General features: G+C 49.1%; 1 protein-coding gene across 2 annotated transcripts in view; it reads right to left on the minus strand.

Annotated features, from left to right (window-relative positions):
- Nucleotides 1-252: 252 nt before the first annotated feature.
- Nucleotides 253-18,689, minus strand: part of Fntb (farnesyltransferase, CAAX box, beta) — a 104,540-nt gene continuing 86,103 nt past the window's right edge. For both annotated transcript variants that reach the window (XM_052739535.1, XM_052739536.1), the window contains exons 9-12: nt 16,323-16,455; nt 7,119-7,230; nt 6,113-6,227; nt 253-1,633 (exon numbers count right to left, since the gene is read on the minus strand). In XM_052739535.1, coding sequence (XP_052595495.1) covers nt 1,502-1,633; nt 6,113-6,227; nt 7,119-7,230; nt 16,323-16,455 — 492 coding nt within the window. In that variant the 3' untranslated portion in view covers nt 253-1,501. The remainder of the gene's footprint in view (nt 1,634-6,112; nt 6,228-7,118; nt 7,231-16,322; nt 16,456-18,689) is intronic.

Below are 18,689 nucleotides of genomic sequence, written 5' to 3' on the forward strand. Positions count from 1 at the left end.
CCAGAGCAAATGGGCATCTGAAGGAGTTTTCCTGGGACAGATAGAAGAGCTACTACAAAGGGCTAGAGGACTTGCTGTTCTTCTGGAGGATCTGATTTGGTTCTCAGCACCCACACTGAACCCACTAAAAACCACCTCTAACTCCAGATCCAGGGGATTTGACACTTTCCTCTGGTCTCCATAGACACATTTACACACAAATCGATTCACACATACAGAGACAAAAACAATTTCTTAAGGAAAAAAAACATAGAAAATGTTACTCTTTTATTATTTCCAGGAGGTAATACATAGCCCAGGACACCAAAGCAATAGGGAATTAGAGGCAGCACATGGCCAGAGATCTGGGGAAGAGCCTCATGCTGCGTCTCAGGCTCCTGTCCGCCTGTCCACACGATGGCTGGACAGTCACATGAGCTCACTGTGACTGAAGCCGTGACAGATGACCAAACTCAGCACCCTGCCGACCAAAAGGGCCAGTGCAGAGGCAGCTCCCGGAGTCGGCACACTGGCACCCTGGCACACTGGCAGTGCCTGCCCTACCGCCCAAGGCCACTGTCCCCACAGCGTACCTAGCGCTTGATTCTGTTTCAGTGAGCCTGCAGTGTGCAGGGCAGGAATAAATCCTGAGTCTTCAGTTAAGGTGAAGCCTTAGTAGTGTTAATACTCTGGATGAGCAAAGACAACACTGTCTTGGGGGTAGGGGGTGGAAACGGAAGGAGCCTGGGCTGCAGTACTGCCTGGAGGAGGACCTCTCCTGGTACATGATGGGGAGAGGCAGGGCCTGGGCTCTGGGGGAAGCTGCTTCCTCTGGCACAGAGTTGACCTAGAGGTTGATTTTCCAATCATAATTGGTTACCTGGGTCTAGTCATATCTAGGACAAAACAAGTCTTGCTTACACCAAACATGGCCTTGGAGAGATGTGTGGCTCAGTTCTCCCAGGTTGAGGGGAGGGACTCAACCTAAGGCTCTCCTCCATTCCCAGCCGCTGTCCTTTGCAGGTGACTGGGTGAAGGACACAAGCAGAAGCAGGCGCTGCTCCAGCCCAGTGATCTTTTCCAGGGAGCTCACGTAGGCAGGACCCAGAGCCCCACCCTGGCCAGCACGGAGCTGACGTTTCTACCCGAGAGGTGACTGAATGGTGGTGTGCAGGTGGGAGTCACCACAGGGGCTGGGGTGCGGAGATAGCCTCCATTTCAGCATGGTGGGCCAGGCTGCTGGCTGCCAGGAGAGGCTGCTGCTTCCCAGCATGCATTGCTCTCCTCCAACCCCACTGCACAGGCTCACAGAGTTTTGATTTGACAGGTATGAAAATAATTTTAAAAAATCACACCACTGTGTATTCTGAACCCAGAGCTGATGGCTTTGTTTTGTTTGACAGGAAAGGACAAAGAAACCACAACTCCACAGCGGCCAAGGCTCACAGAAGCACAGAGTGTGCTCTGTACCCAAATGGAGAAACCTTGTCTGACGGGGGAGCTGGGGGAGCCACAGGGTCCTCTAGTCGGTGGCAGGATCTGAGGTCACCTCATCTTCACATTCCTCAAAGCCTGGGACTGGCTTCTGCAGAAAGTATGTGGTGGCCTGGATCACCTTGTCGGGTCCAATGTTGTAGACAGGGTGAGTGGGCTGCTGTAAAGAGAACAGACGCCAGTCCATCACCAGTGGCTCTTGGTGGCTGAAATTCACCTGGCAGAACTTAGATTAAGGAGCATGAGTCTCTCTCTCTCTCTCTCTCTCTCTCTCTCTCTCTCTCTCTCTCACACACACACACACACACACACACACACACACACACATACACACACACACACACATACACACACACAGGTTTACTCCAGGCCCACATGTGCAAACCACGGTATCTGCTGAAAACATTTCACAGTGCACAACCACAGTATTCAGCCACTTAAATGTGCGCTTTCGGGTATTTTCACGACACAGGACATGCTTATGTTTATCTGAAATACATTGTGGACTTGGTGGAATTTGGAATATTCACATAGACTTAACCTGTTATGTGTCTTTATGTAAAACTCTGAAGTCCACGATTGTGTGCGGCAAACCCAGCACCTCACACGTTAACATATGTGTCCACCTCTAAGCTACATCCCCTGCTCCAAAACCTGTTCTTACGTACTATAACTTTTATCCTAAATGTGTTTGTAATCAGCAGACAAAGTACTGAGTTTGTTACAGCAGTGTCTTTGTTTCAGTCTGTCTCTCATAGGCTGGCTAGCCCAGGCTGGCCTCAGATTTACCATGTAAGCTGGGCTTGAACTCCTGTCTTCCTGCTGCCGCCTCCCACATGGCTGGGGTTCCAGGTGTGCACTACTGTGTCTGACTTCCATTGTGACATTTGCGTGTCTACTGTCATTATGCCTTGTTCTTATCTGCACCTCAGTCCCCGCTTCTGCTGGTCTCCAGTCCCCCAAATAGTGACCCCTTTGGCTTCCATGTACATACAGCACACTGTCCTCTGTTCCCTTCCCTTACTACCTCTAACACAGAAGGTTACACTTCTCTCCCATGTGGAGTGCAGATCCAAAGTAAAGGAGAAAAGGAGAGGAAGAGAAGAGAAACACTGTAACCTTTGCAAAATTCAAGTTGCTACATGAATGCACGGTATGTTGAGCACATTCCCCCCAATATTCCTACCCTTCCTCCCTCGGAGCACCCCTCCCCCTCCACACTAATTCCCTTTGTCCCCATAGACAGCTTGATTTCTAGTTTCATGTCATAGATACATACATGTTTTATGTGTCTATATACAACCTAGGACCCACGATTGAGAGAAAACATGTCTTCCTGAGACTGCTCCATTCACTTACTACAATGGTTCCAGCTGCAAGCATCATCTTTCAAATGGCGTAACTTCACTCCTTATGGAATGAAAAGGGTCCATCTCTTTGACGGGATGTAGTGCTCCAATTACAGGTGTACACAACCACTCCTGGCTCTGAACTTTTTGAGAGCTACCCTAACACTTGAAAAGTTGTAGCTTTTAAAGCATTTTGGATTTAAAATGTTCACGTGTGGGATGCTTAGCCTGTGACATGTGAGTAAAGCCCCGTGCACAGGAGCATCTCAAAGCTCCTTTCAAAGCGTGCTCACAGCTGTGGTGGAGAGGGCAGGGGTGGCGGCACTGGGCATCCACCAGACAGCCACAGCCATGGGGCCAGCCTCCACTTTTTATACTTGTACATGGGTTTCAATGATTAAAACGGTGAACATGCATCTGTGTTCATAACTAAGAAGGACCACAGCTCTCTTGAGGGTGAGTGTCATGTTTCCATCCCTTTACATCATTTCCCTACATCACAGAAATCCAAAAGAAATGTAAAGTCGGAGGCAGGACAGAATTTTAGAGCGGTATTCGGGGCCCTCTCTGGGAGAGTGAAGAGGAGGAGGATATAGCTGCAGAACATTTTCAGTTTCTTTACACACACCCCCATCTTGTGATGAGGAGGGTCTGAAGACAACATGTAGTCAGAGGAGTTGGTTTCCTCCTGCTGTAGAGGTTCCAGAGTGATCTCAGGTTCTGAGCTTGGCAGCAAGCACCCTTACCTACTGAACCATCTTGCCAGCCCCTCCTTTATTTATTTAGACAAGGTCTCATGTAGCCTAGGCTGGCCTCCGTCTAAGAGGGGTACAGCCAAGAATGACAGACTTTCTCACCTCCCGCCTCTACCTCCCGAGTGCCGGGATTACAGGCCTGCGCCATCATGCTGGGTTTCTACAGTACTGAGGGCTGACCCAGGGCTCTGTGCGTGCTAAGCGTGCACTGGACCAGCTGAGCTACAGCCCTAGCCCTCCGCCTGCGAGACAACGAGAGAAAACTGCACATGGCAGTGAACACCTTTAACCCCAGCCCTCAGGAGATAAAGCAGGTGGATCTGGGAGTTCGAGAGTTCTTGGCCAGCCAGCACTGCGGGGTGAGACCCTGTCTAAAATGGGGGAGGGGCAGGCAGCTACCTATTTTCATGAGGTCAGTATATTTTAAAACACAAATTGAAAAACACATTATAATAAAAAAAAAATTATATCAATCCTAAAAGTGCTTTTCTATTTATTTACCTATTCTGTGTCTGTGGTGCAGAGCACACACATGCCACAGCATTCAGGTGGAGGTCATCAATCCTCAAAGTGCTTTTCTATTTATTTACCTATTCTGTGTCTGTGGTGCAGAGCACACACATGCCACAGCATTCAGGTGGAGGTCAGAGGACGACATGCAGGCGTCGATCCTTTCCACAGTGTGGGTTCCGGGGACTGAACTCAGGATATCAGCCTTGTGTGGCAACCCACTGAGCCATCCCACTTGGCCCTCGTGTGTGTCTAAGAAAGATTTGGAGCTGATCTTTCCTGGGGGTCTGAGGAGATGTCTCAGCTAGTAAAATACCTGCTTCAAAAACACAAGAGCCCGAGTGTGATCTCCGGGACCCATGTAAAAAGCCGGTGTGGTTGGTGCACTCAGAGTCTCAGCACCAGGGAGGCAGACGCGGGAAGACCCCCGGGGCTTACTGGCTAGCCAGCCAGCCCAATAGGCAAGACCCCGGTCCCACTGAGATGCTCAGGTCAAAAAACAAGGTGTACAGCTCCTGAGCAAAAACACCTGAGTTTGCCCTCTGGTCTCCACGTGCCCCCCACACACGTGCCCCCGCCCCATAAAAGGTTGAACCAGATCGAGTGGATGCAGCCTATAATCCCAATCACCCAGGAGGCAGAGGCAAGAAAACTCACACAAGTCCCAGGCCAGCCTGGTCTACAATATGGATTTCAGGCCGGCCAGAGCTACAGAGTCACACAGTGGGACCCAACAAAGAATGGCTTTTCATCTGTCTGCCATCTGTTTGCACTTCTGCTTGAAACATTTCCCAGTGCAGACAGAGGAAAGATGTACAAGCCAGGTAAAAGATGAGGCTCAACATTTCTATCTGCTGGAGGTAGAACTGCCTAATATGGGTGGCCAGGACAAGTGGCTCTGTTACTTGGCCATGTGGACAGTCTCAGCCGTGTTTGTTTCTTGGGCTCATGTCTAGGCACAGAGTGTCGGCTTCTGCCAGGCTGCCATAGCACAGGCCAGGGAAGGCACCACCCCCCTCTTGTCTAGTGGTGCTGGCACTGAACTCAAGGCTCTACAGACTCATCTCAGCAAGGACCCTACCCCGAGCTACATCCCTAGCTAGGCCTGCCTCTTCTGGGGGAAGCATCCACACGGTGAAAGACACACGTGGCAAACCGTCATGTGGTATCACAGCATGGCAATGTGGGCAGTCCGTCCTCCGAAGAGAAGGCATGTGAGCTGAGACATGAAGCCTGCGATAGTGAGTGCAGTACCCTGCCCCTGCTAGAGGTCCCCGGGATCTGAGTAACGACTGTGTTGGCCTTCGAGAGGGAAACTGTGGTCAGCAGTGGACTGGACCCAAGTCAGCTGATGAGAAGAATAACTGTCTCTGCCCCAGTTCAGAACACTGAAATCCTGCCCCTGCCTGGCCCTGTATTTCCCCTACCCACACCTTCACTCACAGGCTGAAAAGTGCCGGGGGTGGGGCCAGTGAGTTTCCCAACTTGCCCACACAGGAAGCAGCCGGCTCTGCAGGACACAAGTGGCCACACTGAAGTGAGGTCCCCTGACCTGGAAGACCTTGCAGAAAAGGGGTATTGAACTGTTATGGCTAAAAAAGTTCTGTTTTATGCTAAGCATCCATCTTGGTAACATCTGCCATCTGTCTCTGACTCCAGTCCCTGGAAGGTAAGTTCTCAATAACCCTGACTCAGTGACCCCCACCTGAAAGTATACAGCCGTGACTATCTGTTATGATATAACTACCTGCTTTTTTTACTTCTGTAACTTGCTTATGCAGATACCCAAGACTGCTTTGAGTTGCCTTACCCACCTAACTTGGCAGACTAGACAGAACAGGTTTTACTTGCTTGCACAGATACAGAGAGTCCTTCCCCATACCCTTCCTTCATGACAATCTCAATTTTGGCTCAGAGATTCGTCCTGCTAGCAGTTAATCAATAAATCCCTTCATCAGAATTGGATTGAGTCCACAGTCTTCTCCCAGGGGTCACAGACTCCCCAACAGACCCCTACCTGCTTACCAGAGCATTTTCAGGCACACCCATGACCACATCATGCAGCATGGCTCCACTTCCGAAATGCTGGGCGATGGATAAGCCACTCAGGCAGTAGCAGGTGTGGTAGAAGTCACGTGACCTGCAAGGACAGACAGCTCTGAGAAGCCTTGTCCCCTTCCTACCAGCCTCTCCAAATACTGCCACATGAGTTAAGTATTTCTCTCGAAAGATCACAAAATGTCTAGGGATCGAGCACACTCCTCTTGATACACTGCTAGGCCAGGCCTTTCTCAGAGCAGCAGTGGCAGCAGTGGAAGTGTTTGTGAGTGTGTGTCTGGAATGTAACGGGACCTCTCGTAGTTTAGTTCCCTTTTGCATAGACTCTACCATACGCAATACCCCACACTTGTGTTTAGTCATTTCATCTACTCCAGAACGGTTGTTGGACTACAATCCGTTTATAGCACTCATTGCTTTGATAGCCTATCCTGTTTTGCTGTTTTGCATTGCTCGGGATGACCCCAGAACGACATACGTGCTAGGCAAATGCTCCACCACTGACCTATACCTCCATCCATAGCCTATTCTCGTTAAATGGGCTTAACAAGAAAAACACCAAGCAGTACAGTAAAGGAAGCTGGGCATGGTGGTGGTGCTCCCCTTTCGTCCCAGCACTCGGGAGGCAGAGGCAGGTGGATCTCTTGAGTTCAAGGCCAGCCTGGTCTATGGAATGAGTTCCAGTACAGCCTGGGCTACACAGAGAAACCCCAAACAAAACAGTAACAGTGGAGGGAAGCTAGCAATCCATTGGCCTCTCTGGAGAAGGAGAAAGGTGCATGTGAGCTGGGGGACAAGGTGAGGAGCCAGAAGTGAAGGCCCAGGGCTACTGGAGGGGTTGCCCAAAGTGGAGCACTTTCCCTGAACAACGCTAGTGCTAAGCGGCTGGAGGGCAGGGCCGCCGCCCCAGGTTGACGGGCCTGGCTCTAAGTGGCCAGGGTGGCACATTCCCTCTCCCCTCACCCCCACTCACTTGCCGGGCTTGTCCAGCAGCCCCCCCGCTGGGCACTGGCAGCACATCAGGATGTACTCCTGCAGGGCCTGCTGATGGAACATCCAGTGGCTCATGCTGAGGGCAGGGTCGCCTGGTGAAGGACAGGACAGGAGAGGCAGGGCAGCGGTTAGTCTCAGTCCACTCGTTCCCCGTACCCCTGCGAGCTTCGTCACGCATCCCTCTCCTGACACACGGGTGTGCGTCAAAGGGCAGTTCTAAGTGGCAGTTTCTCTTGCCTTGAAGTGTGCCAGTCAACATGGATGTCCTAAACCACATCTCCAGCAGTGGTTAGTGTCCCCCGAGGGCATCCCCTCTAGTCCTGTGCAACTAGTTAGTGGAATCTGAGCAGGGAAGGAACTCTTACCAGGGGGTAATAGCCAGATTCAGTGAGAGACCCTTTCTTTAAAAATACAGTGAAAAGTGACTCAGAAGAACAACCAGATGTCAACCTCTGGCCTCCATCCATACCACATGTACATGTGCACACAAACACACACATACACATACACTACACATGGCCAAAAAAAAAAAAATCCCACATTTAATTATAAAATATTCAGACAGAAAATATTTTCTTTTCTATTTTGAGACATGATCTCATGTAGCCCAGACTGGCTTTGAACTTACTATGTAGCTAATGATGACCCTAAGCCTCCATCTCCTGGAATTACAGGTGTGCCTCACATATCTGGCAATAACTTGGTTTTGTATTGGTTTGTTTTACTTTAATGTATGTGGGTGACTTGTTTGCATGCATGTCTGTTCACCACATGTGTGCCTGGTATCCACAGAGGCCAGAAACGGCACTGGATTTGGAACTGGGGTACAGACAGCTGTGAGGCACCATGTGGGTGCTGAGAAACAAACCTGAGTCGTCTGGAAGAGCAGCCAGTGTTCGTAACCACTGAGCCACCTCCCCAGCACCCAATTATTTTCCTTGAAAAGAGACACATACTTGTGGTCTCAGTTACTTAGGAGGCTGAGTCAAGAGGATCACTTGAGCTAGAGAGGGAGAGACAGGTGGGGGAAAGAGAAGAAGGAGAAAAAGATGGAAGGAAGGGAGGGAGGGAAGAAGGAAGGGAGGGAGGGAGGGAGACACAATAAATAAATGCAATTTTTAAGATGTTCCTAGAACCCTGCACCTCGCCTGGGCAGAAGAATACAGCCAACCCCATTGGCGGGGGTGTGAATGAGTCAGCCCCAATGTTGTGAGCATGAGAGAGGTGGTCCTATTACTCGGCTGTCATGTGGTGGTATGGGGGGGGGGGGGAGATCCCTCTCCCCCAAGATGAGAGAGCTAGCCCTGAGGTCAAAAGAGCGGGAGAGCTGGCCCTGCTCTTCATCAGCTTGGGAGAGTGGCACCCACACCATGCCCAGGCAGCACAGTAGAGCTGGCCCTGCTCTTCATCAGCTTGGGAGAGTGGCACCCACACCATGCCCAGGCAGCACAGTAGAGCTGGCCCTGAAGGTGTAGGTGGGAGACCCTAGGACATGAAAACAGGAGAACCGGCCCCGCCCCTTGCTCATCTCGGCCTGGGCTGAACTAGCCAGGGGCAATGCAGGAGAGCCCACCCTGGTGGTGAGGACAGGAGAGCTGGTGGGCTGACCAACCCTGCAACTATTTATGCCCAGAACCAGGCTATGAGTTGGCCCACCCCAACATCCACCCCATCTGTGGTCTGCTGGAGCACGTGAAGGGGCCAGAGCTGCAGACCCAAAGCTGCAGGATCTCCACAACACAGGCAACAGCAGGATAACCAAGAGGAGTCCCAGTGAGGGTCCAGCATCGATACTGTAGCAGAAACCAGAGGCCTCGAACCAGACCAGTGACTCTGCAGTGAACGCTTGCAGTAAAGATGTATGGACAAAAGGGTTTACTGCGTGACTCACTGGGTCACACTACAGCTTCCATGACGAGATCGATTTTTCCTTTTTTTTTTTCCTCTTGAGTTTTATGTTATTTTATTGGGGGGGGGGGGGTAGGTTGCAAGGGCAGAGGGCAGATACGAAGAGACGGAAATGAATGGGATGGAGATGTATGATGTGAAAGACACAAAGAATAAATGAAAAGAAAGTTTAAAAAAGATGTTCCTGGTAACCAAAATGGTAAAAAGCATTTGTACCTTTCACCAGTTGAGGACATAGCTTTCCTCCCCTCTAGAGGACTCAGTGACAGGGCCTCCCTAAAAGCAGAGAGCAACCCCTCCAGGTACCAGAGTCTGCTGGCACCCCAACCTTGGACATCCCAGTCTCCAGCCCTTGCTAGGGGTCAAATTCAAGACCGCACTCATGCTGGTTATCTACAGCTCTACATCAGACTTACATCCACTGACAGAAGTACAGGGACAAAGGAAAGAATCTCAAATGAGTCAGAGAATCCGAACATTGTGTATCTGATCACACTGTCTATGCGTGTGTGTGTGTGTGTGTGTGTGTGTGTGTGTGTGTGTGTGTGTGTGTGTGTGTTACCAGTTAAACCCAGAGCCTTGGAAATGCTAGGCAAGTGGACTACCACTGGTCAGGTCAGCAGGTTTGGGGATGGGCACCTTTATCCACTGAGCTATTGCAGGCCCTATACACTATTTTTGTTTGTTTGGTTTTTTTTTTTTTTTTTTTTTGGTTTTGGTTTTTCGAGACAGGGTTTCTCTGTGCAGCTTTGTGCCTTTCCTGGAACTCTATTTGTAGACCAGGCTGGCATCGAACTCACAGAGATCCACCTGCCTCTGCCTCCCGAGTGCTGGGATTAAAGGAGTGCGCCACCACTGCCCGGCCCCTATACGCTATTTTTAAAAATTTCTCTGAGTTATTACCAAGATCAAACTAGATACTTAGAAGTAAAGGTGCAAAAAAAAACCCCACAAAATACTAATAATCTGATGTAAACTATGTATTAAAGGGGAGGTGAAACTTATCCCAGGGATGCAGAGTAGTTCAACATTAAGAAAATAATCAGGCCAGGCACTTCATAAACCAGATATGGTAACACACATATAATCCCAGCACTTAGAAAGATCAGAGGTTCAAGGTCATCCTCGGCTACATAAAGAGTTTAAAAATAATAACAGAGTCAGTAAAATGGCTCAGCAGGTAAGGGCTCTTACTACTCAGTCTGATGGAAAGAACCAGGTCTGACCGCCACACGTTTGCCCTGGCACACATCTTGTGCCCCACCCCACCCCAAACTGATGAATACAAACACGACTAAATAAATGTAATAATTGCTTTAATTACAAGGAACTAGCAAGACAGATCAGCCAATAAAGTGCTTGCTGCACAAGCTTGGGGACCTGAGTTCCATCTTCAGCACCCAGATAAAAAATCTGGGCATGGCAGTACACACTTGTAATACCAGAGCTGAGGGGTGGAGGCAGGAGGATCCCGGCGCTGGTCAGCCAGCCAGTCTAGCCAAATGGGCGTCAGTGACTGAGGAAGACACTTGGTTGTCAGCCTCCACATATGTGCATGTATCTAGGACACACAAGTGCACACAGGTACACACACACATAAACAAAAACAAGTAAATAGGGATTGTTAAGATGTCAATGCTTGCTGGGTATGGTGGCACAGACCTGTAATTTCAGTGCTCAGAAGGCAGGTAGGAAGACCAGCAGTTCAAGGCCAGACTGAACTATATAGTTTGAGATACATGAGACTATCTTTAAAGAAAAAAAATCTACATATTCTCTGCAGTCCTTAAATTAACAGAATTCATACTGAATTGCAGAAGACCCAAAACAGCCAAGGTTACCAGGAAAAAGAAGAAAGCCAGGAGACCTATATTTCCTTATTTCAAAACCTACAGCAGAGCTATCATAACCATGGTGCCTAAGGATAGGTACATAGCACAATGCAGTAGAAATGAGAATCAGGAGCTAAGCCCCATACCCACAGCCAACTGGTTATCAACAGATGCTGCATCCATTCAGTGAAGGAAGGCTCAGTCGATCCTGGGACAACTGGACTTCTACATCCAATGATGAAGCTTGGAGGGAGAATGTATCCACTGTATAAGCTACACACGAGAGTCTCCTTCAACCCCAGCACCAGAAATCAAACAAAAGAAAATCTTTACTGGGGTGTGATGGTGCATGCCCATAATCCCTGCACTTGGGAGGCTGATGACAATGCCACATAGAAAGAACTTGTCAAAAAAAAAAACAAAAAACAAAAAACAACCCTTAAAAACAGATCAATAGGGCTGAAGAGATGGCTCAGAGGTTAAGAGCATTGGATGTTCTTCCAGAGGTCTTGAGTTCGATTCCCAGCACCCACATGGTGGCTCACAACCATCTGTAATGAGATCTGGTGCCCTCTTCTGGTATTCAGGCATATATGCACACAGAACGCTGTATACATAATAAATAAATCTTAAAAAAAAAAAACAAAAAACAGATCAAGAACCTATGAGAGCTAAAAATCAAAACTCTAGGAAGAAAACATATATTCCCATGATGATGAAGTTAGCAATGGATTCTCACATGATACCAATACCATAAGCAACAGGAGAATAAAAAAAATTTTTAAAAAGAACCAAGCTTCATTATCTCTAAACAACCTTGTGTGAGGTCCTGGTTTGATCCCTAGCATAAATACATAAATACATAATTTTTTAAAGGTAAAGAAAAAAGCCAGGTATGTGGCAGATGCCTGTAATCCCAGCAGTTGGGAGGTTGATACAGGAGGCTTGACATGAGTTCTAGGCCAGCCTGGGCTACCTTGTCTCAAAACAACAAGCAACAGTATCTGCTTATTTATTCTGCACACCCTGCATTCCTAACTGATTTACTAGTCTATCCTTTGTTTTCTAAAGTCCGATAATGTTATGACTCTCATCTTCCACTACATTTACCATTTTTCTATAGCACAGCCGTACCTACTTCCTGTCTCCATTTTGCCTATTTGCCCTGGGTTCAACCCCCCAGTACTACAACTAAATTAATAATATATAAACTTGTTTTAAGTTTATGGCTATGGATATAACTCAGCAGTGGTGAAGATGCTTAGCATTGTAGGGGATCTGGGCTCAATACCTAGTAACAAACATGAAAAAAAAATGATGCATTTGCTTACTAAAAAATACAAGAAACACAGAGCAGAAGAGGTGGCTCAGTGGTTAAAGCAAGTTCTGCTCTTGCAAAGGATGTGGTTCCCGGCACCCACTGTCAGGTGACTGGCAACTTCCTGTAACTCTAGCTCCAGGGAATCTGACACCCTCAGACACCCTCATGTACACAGACCACACACGCACATCACACACACACACACACACACACACACACACACACACACACACACACACACACACAGAGTTTTTAAAAATTAAAACGTAAGTAATAATACATCTCACGTTTTTGGAAGAAGAAAAGAAAACAGCATAATAGAGGATATATAATTTACAAGGTAACCTCTGACTCCCTCCTACGCTTCTCTCAATATCACGCATTGTTAAGTGTTTGGACATGATGCTAGGAAAAGCCAGTGGGCACCAGCTGGTGTGCCAGCCCTGGGCCTGGCCTTTTATACTGTATGTTGCATCCTGGGGAGCTTTCTGCACAGAGCCACTGTATCCAACTACCGTTTAGAGAGAGCATCATTTATTTACCCACTCATGTTTGTTGAGAAAGTGGTTTCATGTAGCCCTGATTGACCTGGAACTTGCTGTGTAGGTCAAGCTCCCCTTGAATGTAGAAAGATCTGACTCTTGAGGGCTGGGATTAAAGGTGTGCGGTGGCCAGGCCGGGCAACTCTTCACTTTTCAATGGACTTTTCCATTTGCTACTCAAATTCTACTTCAATGCACACCCTCTACTAATATCTCTGTGGGTGAGCTCAGGACAGTGCACTAGTCAGGTTGAAATGTTAAGTGTGTGTGTAAGTTAAGCAGACACCTGCACACTACCCTACAAAACCAAATGCCTATTTGCAGTCCGCTAACAGGATAAAAATGTCTGTTCCCTCTGTCTTCCAAGCGCTGGGACTGACAGCATGCACAACCACGCCCAGCCTCAGACTAATGCTTTTTGTTTTTTGAATGTATATTCTTCCAGAGTTCTGGAAATTCAATCATATAGTACATTGTTATTTTCTAGCATTTCATGTAATGAGGGAAACATTTTCATAACTCTGTAGCACTATGTAAATGACTGGATAATAGTTTGTTGTAAGATGTACCATCATTTATATCACAGCCCCTCCTCCCTCACATTTGAACTTCTAAGTTGGTCTGACATTCTGCTCTTAAAAACAGGAAGGTAGCAAACATTCTTAGTGTGCTCCTTGGACACACTATCACTTACTGTGGAGGGTCAGTTCCTAGAAACAGCCCCATCTGACTGATCCATAGATTATGCATGGGCCAGGCAGATGGCAGTAGATAGAGCCGGGCAGATGGCAGTAGATAGAGCCTGACAGATGGCAGTAGATAGAGCCGCCAGGCAGATGGCAGTAGATAGAGCCGCCAGGCAGATGGCAGTAGATAGAGCTGCCAGGCAGATGGCAGTAGATAGAGCCTGGCAGATGGCAGTAGATAGAGCCGCCAGGCAGATGGCAGTAGATAGAGCCGCCAGGCAGATGGCAGTAGATAGAGCACTTGCTGTGCAAGCCTGAGGACCAGACTGCAGATCCTCAGCACCATGTAAACTCTGGGCAGTCATGGCAGCTGCCTGGAATCCCAGCACTTGGGTGGCAGAAACCAGAGATGCCCTGGGCAAGCTTCCTAGCCAGACTAGCCAGAATTGGTGAACTCCAGGTTCAACCAGAAACTACCTCAATAAATAAAGTAGAGATCCATCAAAGAAGAGGCCTAACGTCAACTTCAGGCCTCCACATAAGCCTGCACGCACATGCATGCTCACCCAGGAATGTGCATGCACAACCTGCCACACACATGCACATTCACATGTACAAATGTGTGTGTACACCAAACATACATATACTGTTAATAGATAGTATAACCCCAAATAATAGTTGTCACAATAAGTGAATATTTTCTTTTACTTTTTAGATTTTTTTTGAAACAGAGTCTCACTATGTAGCTCTTGATGGTCTGGAACTTGCTATGTAGACCAGGCTACCCCCAACTCAAGAGATCAGCCTGCCTGAAGACCAGGAGGAGTTGGATCCCCTGGAGTTGGAGTTATAGGTAGTTTAAGCCACCCACTGTGGGTGCTGGGAACTGAGCTCACGTCTTCCGTTAGACCAGCACATGCTCTTAACCAGTGAGCCATCTCTTCTGGCCCCTACCTGCATGTCTTTGGCTACAAACAAGCTGGATAACTTTTTTGAAGGGGGCCGGGGGGAGGAGGTTGGTATTCCTCTGCAGTGATGCCAGCCGGGCTGAGGTCACCTACCAACCACTACAGGTTGCAGGCAGTTTATAAGGCAAGCCTTAACCACGTGTACTTGGCTTCATCATCGGCGAAATGAGACCATCAAAAGCCTCGGTGTGATAGGGCTGTTTGGGGGAGCAAATGAGAACATGTAAGTGAAGTACCCTGGCACAGTGACGGCTTGGGAAATCTCTGCTGCCACCAACAGAGCCACCCTCATGGAAAAAGTAGCAACATCTGTGGCCTTCTGTAAGCCAGCTCCAAAGAAAGAGATCACCAAAACGTCAGGGTATTTCTTTGAGAAAAGTTAGCCTCTAGAGCAGTGGCTCTCAACCTTCCTACCACTGAGACCCTTAAATACAGGTCCTCATAGTGTGGTGACCCCCAACCATAAAATTATTTTCATTGCTACTTCATAACTGTACTTGTGCTACTGTTATGAATCATAATGTAAGTATCTGGTGTGTAGGATACCTGGTATGCGACCCCTGTGAAAGGGCCATTTGACCCCAAAGGGGGTTGAGACCTAGTACTCTCGGGCATTCCTGACAGTCCTACCAGTGATCAAGCCAGAGCCTATGCAGTTCCAGAGTGCTGGCATTACTGTGCCTCAGTATTCTGAGGCCTAAACCCGATGGCCCCAGGCTGGGAAGGGAGGACAGCGGCTCTGTGGACTTTTAATCAATATCAAAAGCATCTACAACTCAACAACTCCAGTGAGATTAAGGAATTAAAGCGTGGGGCTCAGAGAGTCAGAAAGAAGCTTAGGTGTGGGAGGCAGCAGTAACTAGTCACCCAGCTGAGTCCACAGGAAAGTCTCCCTCTGGGCCAAGGGACCTCCTGGCAGGAACAGATTGGCAGCCGGCAGGGTGGCCATTGACTCCCCCCCCCCCCCCGCCCCCTGTGTGCCCAGGATCACAGGCAAGAATGGGCATGGAATCAGAAGGCATTGAGGGAGAGGGGCTGTCGGAGCCTTGGCCTGCTGGTCTTGCCTGCCCTGTGGCAACTCCTTAGGAAGGAATGTGGATTTCTCTAGCCTGGCTGCTCAGGGAAGCACACTCATCCAGGTCAGCTCACTGACTTTAAGATCAAACAGTACTAGGGCTGGGCTGCAGCTCTCTGGCAGGGCACTTGTCTCGCACGCACGAGGTCCCTCATTTCAATCATCAGTTCTGCCAAACAAAGCAGTGGCATTCATAAAACTTTTTTTTTTCCAAACAAACAGCATTCTATTTATTTATTTTGTGGGGGAGGGGATCACATGTGGCGGTCAGACAACTTGCAGGGAGTCAGTTCTCTATTTCCACCACGTGGGTCCCAGGGACTGAACTCAGGTCATTGGACTTGCCAGCAGGGGCCTGTACCCACCAGGCTGTCTCCCTGCTCAAAAGAAAACATTGCTAATGGTGACATGGACTCAGCCAGATGTGGTGAGTCCTCTCTCCTCGGTTCTGGTTCTCTGCCCTTTTATTACTGCCTCTCGTGTCGCCACTTTGACTGTGTGCACAGAGGGTTTTCATCGCGACATGACCGAGCACAGCTCTGCAATGGCAGCTATGGCTTCATGCCGAGCAGAGATGGCAGCCCCAGTCCTTGTGGGGCCTGAGACGGGGTGGGGATGCTCCCTTCAGATAGTGGGGAGTGGCACAGGGGAAGTCCATCCTGCCACAGCAGCAAGTGATCTGAAACCATGCCAACTGAACCCTATTCTGCATACACAGCCCCTAGGACAGGAGGCTCCACACCAGGTCTCAAAATCCCAGCCAGACAGAATCGCCTTCCTCTGAGCAGCCCTTGGTTAGGAACTGACCAGGGAGATCATCTTCTGGCTCCCATAGCGGCGGCGTGGGCTCACCTTGAGCATGCAGTGCTCGATGCAGCAGGGGCAGGAGCCCTGCCTGCCAGAAGGAGTAGCAGCCATCCACCAGCTTGTTGCAGCGGCCCTGAAATCCTCCTTCAAATCGCATCTGCCGGCTTGTCACCCATTGCTGAGAGAGAGCACAGGAGGGGCGGGTGTGAGCCAGAGACACACCAACAAGGGCCAGTCCTCGGGATGAAGTCTGGAGCTCTGGCTTCCCTCCCCCGTTCCCCCACAGCCACTGCCATTTAAACTGGCCATTTGGAAGCAACCAGCACTGATCACTGCGCAGAGCTGGAAAAACCACTGCCATTTTAGTTCGCATAAAAAGTGAAAGGTTTCACTGTTACATTTTTGCACACGTGCGCGCGCGCGCGCACACACACACACACACACACACACACACACACACTTTTTTGCTCTTTGTCTCCTTCACCGCCATTTCCTGTTACCCCTCTCCAGGCTGGTTCTCTTCCCCTCCCCGAATAGTCTCCTTCTGCATTCATCCCGTTCCCCTCTCTGTTCCCACCACCCTGACGGCCATCTTTACTTAGGTCCAGATGGAGGCCGATGCTGAGTGAGGAGGCCACGCTTGTATGGGAGGCCTGCAAAAGTCTCTTAAACACAACTTGGGGCAGAAAACTCAGGCAGGGCCGCTTGTCTCTTCTCATCACTGCTCAGGGGACTTTGTTCAAAGCAGAGAAGGGACGTGTTGGGCCGGTCTCATCAGATAACATCAAGCTAGTCCTGCCTTTACCTGGTACCTGAGGACATGCACTCCAGAACATCTGCAAGTCCCTACCAGGACTGAAGGTAGAGGCCATTGATCCTAATTACCAAATGAAAACCCCTTGGTCTAGCCTGAGGAACCTGGCTAGGTGATATAAGGAAAATCTTATTTTGAAGCTATACACTAGCACTTGTCACCCAGAGGCCACACATGATACTAGCACTCCTGGCTTATCATCACATTTCCTGAACACACTCCATCAAGATAGCCTTGGAGGGATGAGCAGAACCAACTGGCTGAGCAGATACAACACTCTCTTCCCTCCCAGTCCGGCCTCAGAGCTGCACTGCTGGACGGAAAGGGAGCCCTCCTACATTGAGTTCCTGAGTGTAGACCCAAGGGACTCTTTAGAGGGGAAGCCTGGACTTCCCTTAAATATAATGGAGTTTAGATTACATCCGAGATTATATCCCTGGTCACAGCAGTACAAAAGTCAGTCTCAGATTCTTAAAAGGACAAAAACCTGTGGGCTTAGGTAGTCACGCCTCCCTAGACAGTCTTAAATGAACCCTATGCTTCAGGGACTGCCATTTAATGGCGTTAGGCTAAGCACTCAAAAGGAAGGGGGGCACTCTGCGCTTTTACTAACCCACAATGTGAGTGGATTCGAAACAAGCCAACTGCTTTTGTTCCAGTGCCTAAAGCCACGGGTGTGTTCCACTTCCCTTGGCTATAGAAGGCCAAAGGCCCTCAGATATAGGTGTAGGTTCCTCTCTGTCTGTCTGTCTGTCTGTCTGTCTCTCTTTGCTTTTTGAGACAGGGTTTCTTGGTGTAGCCCTGGCTGTCCTGGAACTCACTCTGTAGACCAAGCTGTCCTCAAACTCCCAGAGATCCCCTGCCTCTGCCTCCCTAGTGCTGGGACTCAGATGTTGGTTTTTCATAGCAAAGGGAGGGAAGGGGGTTACTGGGAAAGGGAGGACATTCACATTTATGGAGCACCTTCCGTCTACCAGGCTGTTATGTATGTTCTCTCCTTTAACCCTCAAAGAATAAGGATTATTATTCCTACCTTCCAGAAGGAAGAAACAGTACAGCTAAAGCAGATTAGACAGCTGGCCAGGGGTTCTTGGCTGAGGGGCAGAGGCGGGGTCCAAGCCTACAGTTATTGTCATTATAACTTAGGCATGCACTACCATGTTCCTTATTTTTGCCTACAACATGGGACTTTACACTTCATCTCTTGGTGGTGATCAGATTTTAAAATACATGTACAGAGCTGGTCATTCAGTATCACTTTTCCAGAACCTTCATAGAGTGTGCCGTGTGAGAGGCTTCCTCTCACACTGAGGGCAAATGCTGCTTGTTACACCACAGAATACAAACGGAGCTCTCCAGCGGGCTCACGGGGCTCCACAATGAGGCCTGGCACCTGCTCGCTGGATGTCAGCTGGGGCTGCTTTACCTTGATGATGGCCAGGGGAGCGCATGCTCGCCAAAAGACAAAGAGAATACATCTGTGTGTTCTAGCCTTCCCTTAAGCTGACTGATTTCTGAACACTGGCCAAGAGCTTGGGGGTCTAGAAGAGATGTCCAGACCTCCTGATAGCACCCCCCATGCCCCCTGGAGAGTTCTC

Source organism: Peromyscus californicus, unplaced genomic scaffold (assembly GCF_007827085.1).
Source record: "Peromyscus californicus insignis strain IS unplaced genomic scaffold, ASM782708v3 Scaffold_15__1_contigs__length_86483966, whole genome shotgun sequence".
NCBI classification, from domain to species: Eukaryota; Metazoa; Chordata; class Mammalia; order Rodentia; family Cricetidae; genus Peromyscus; species Peromyscus californicus.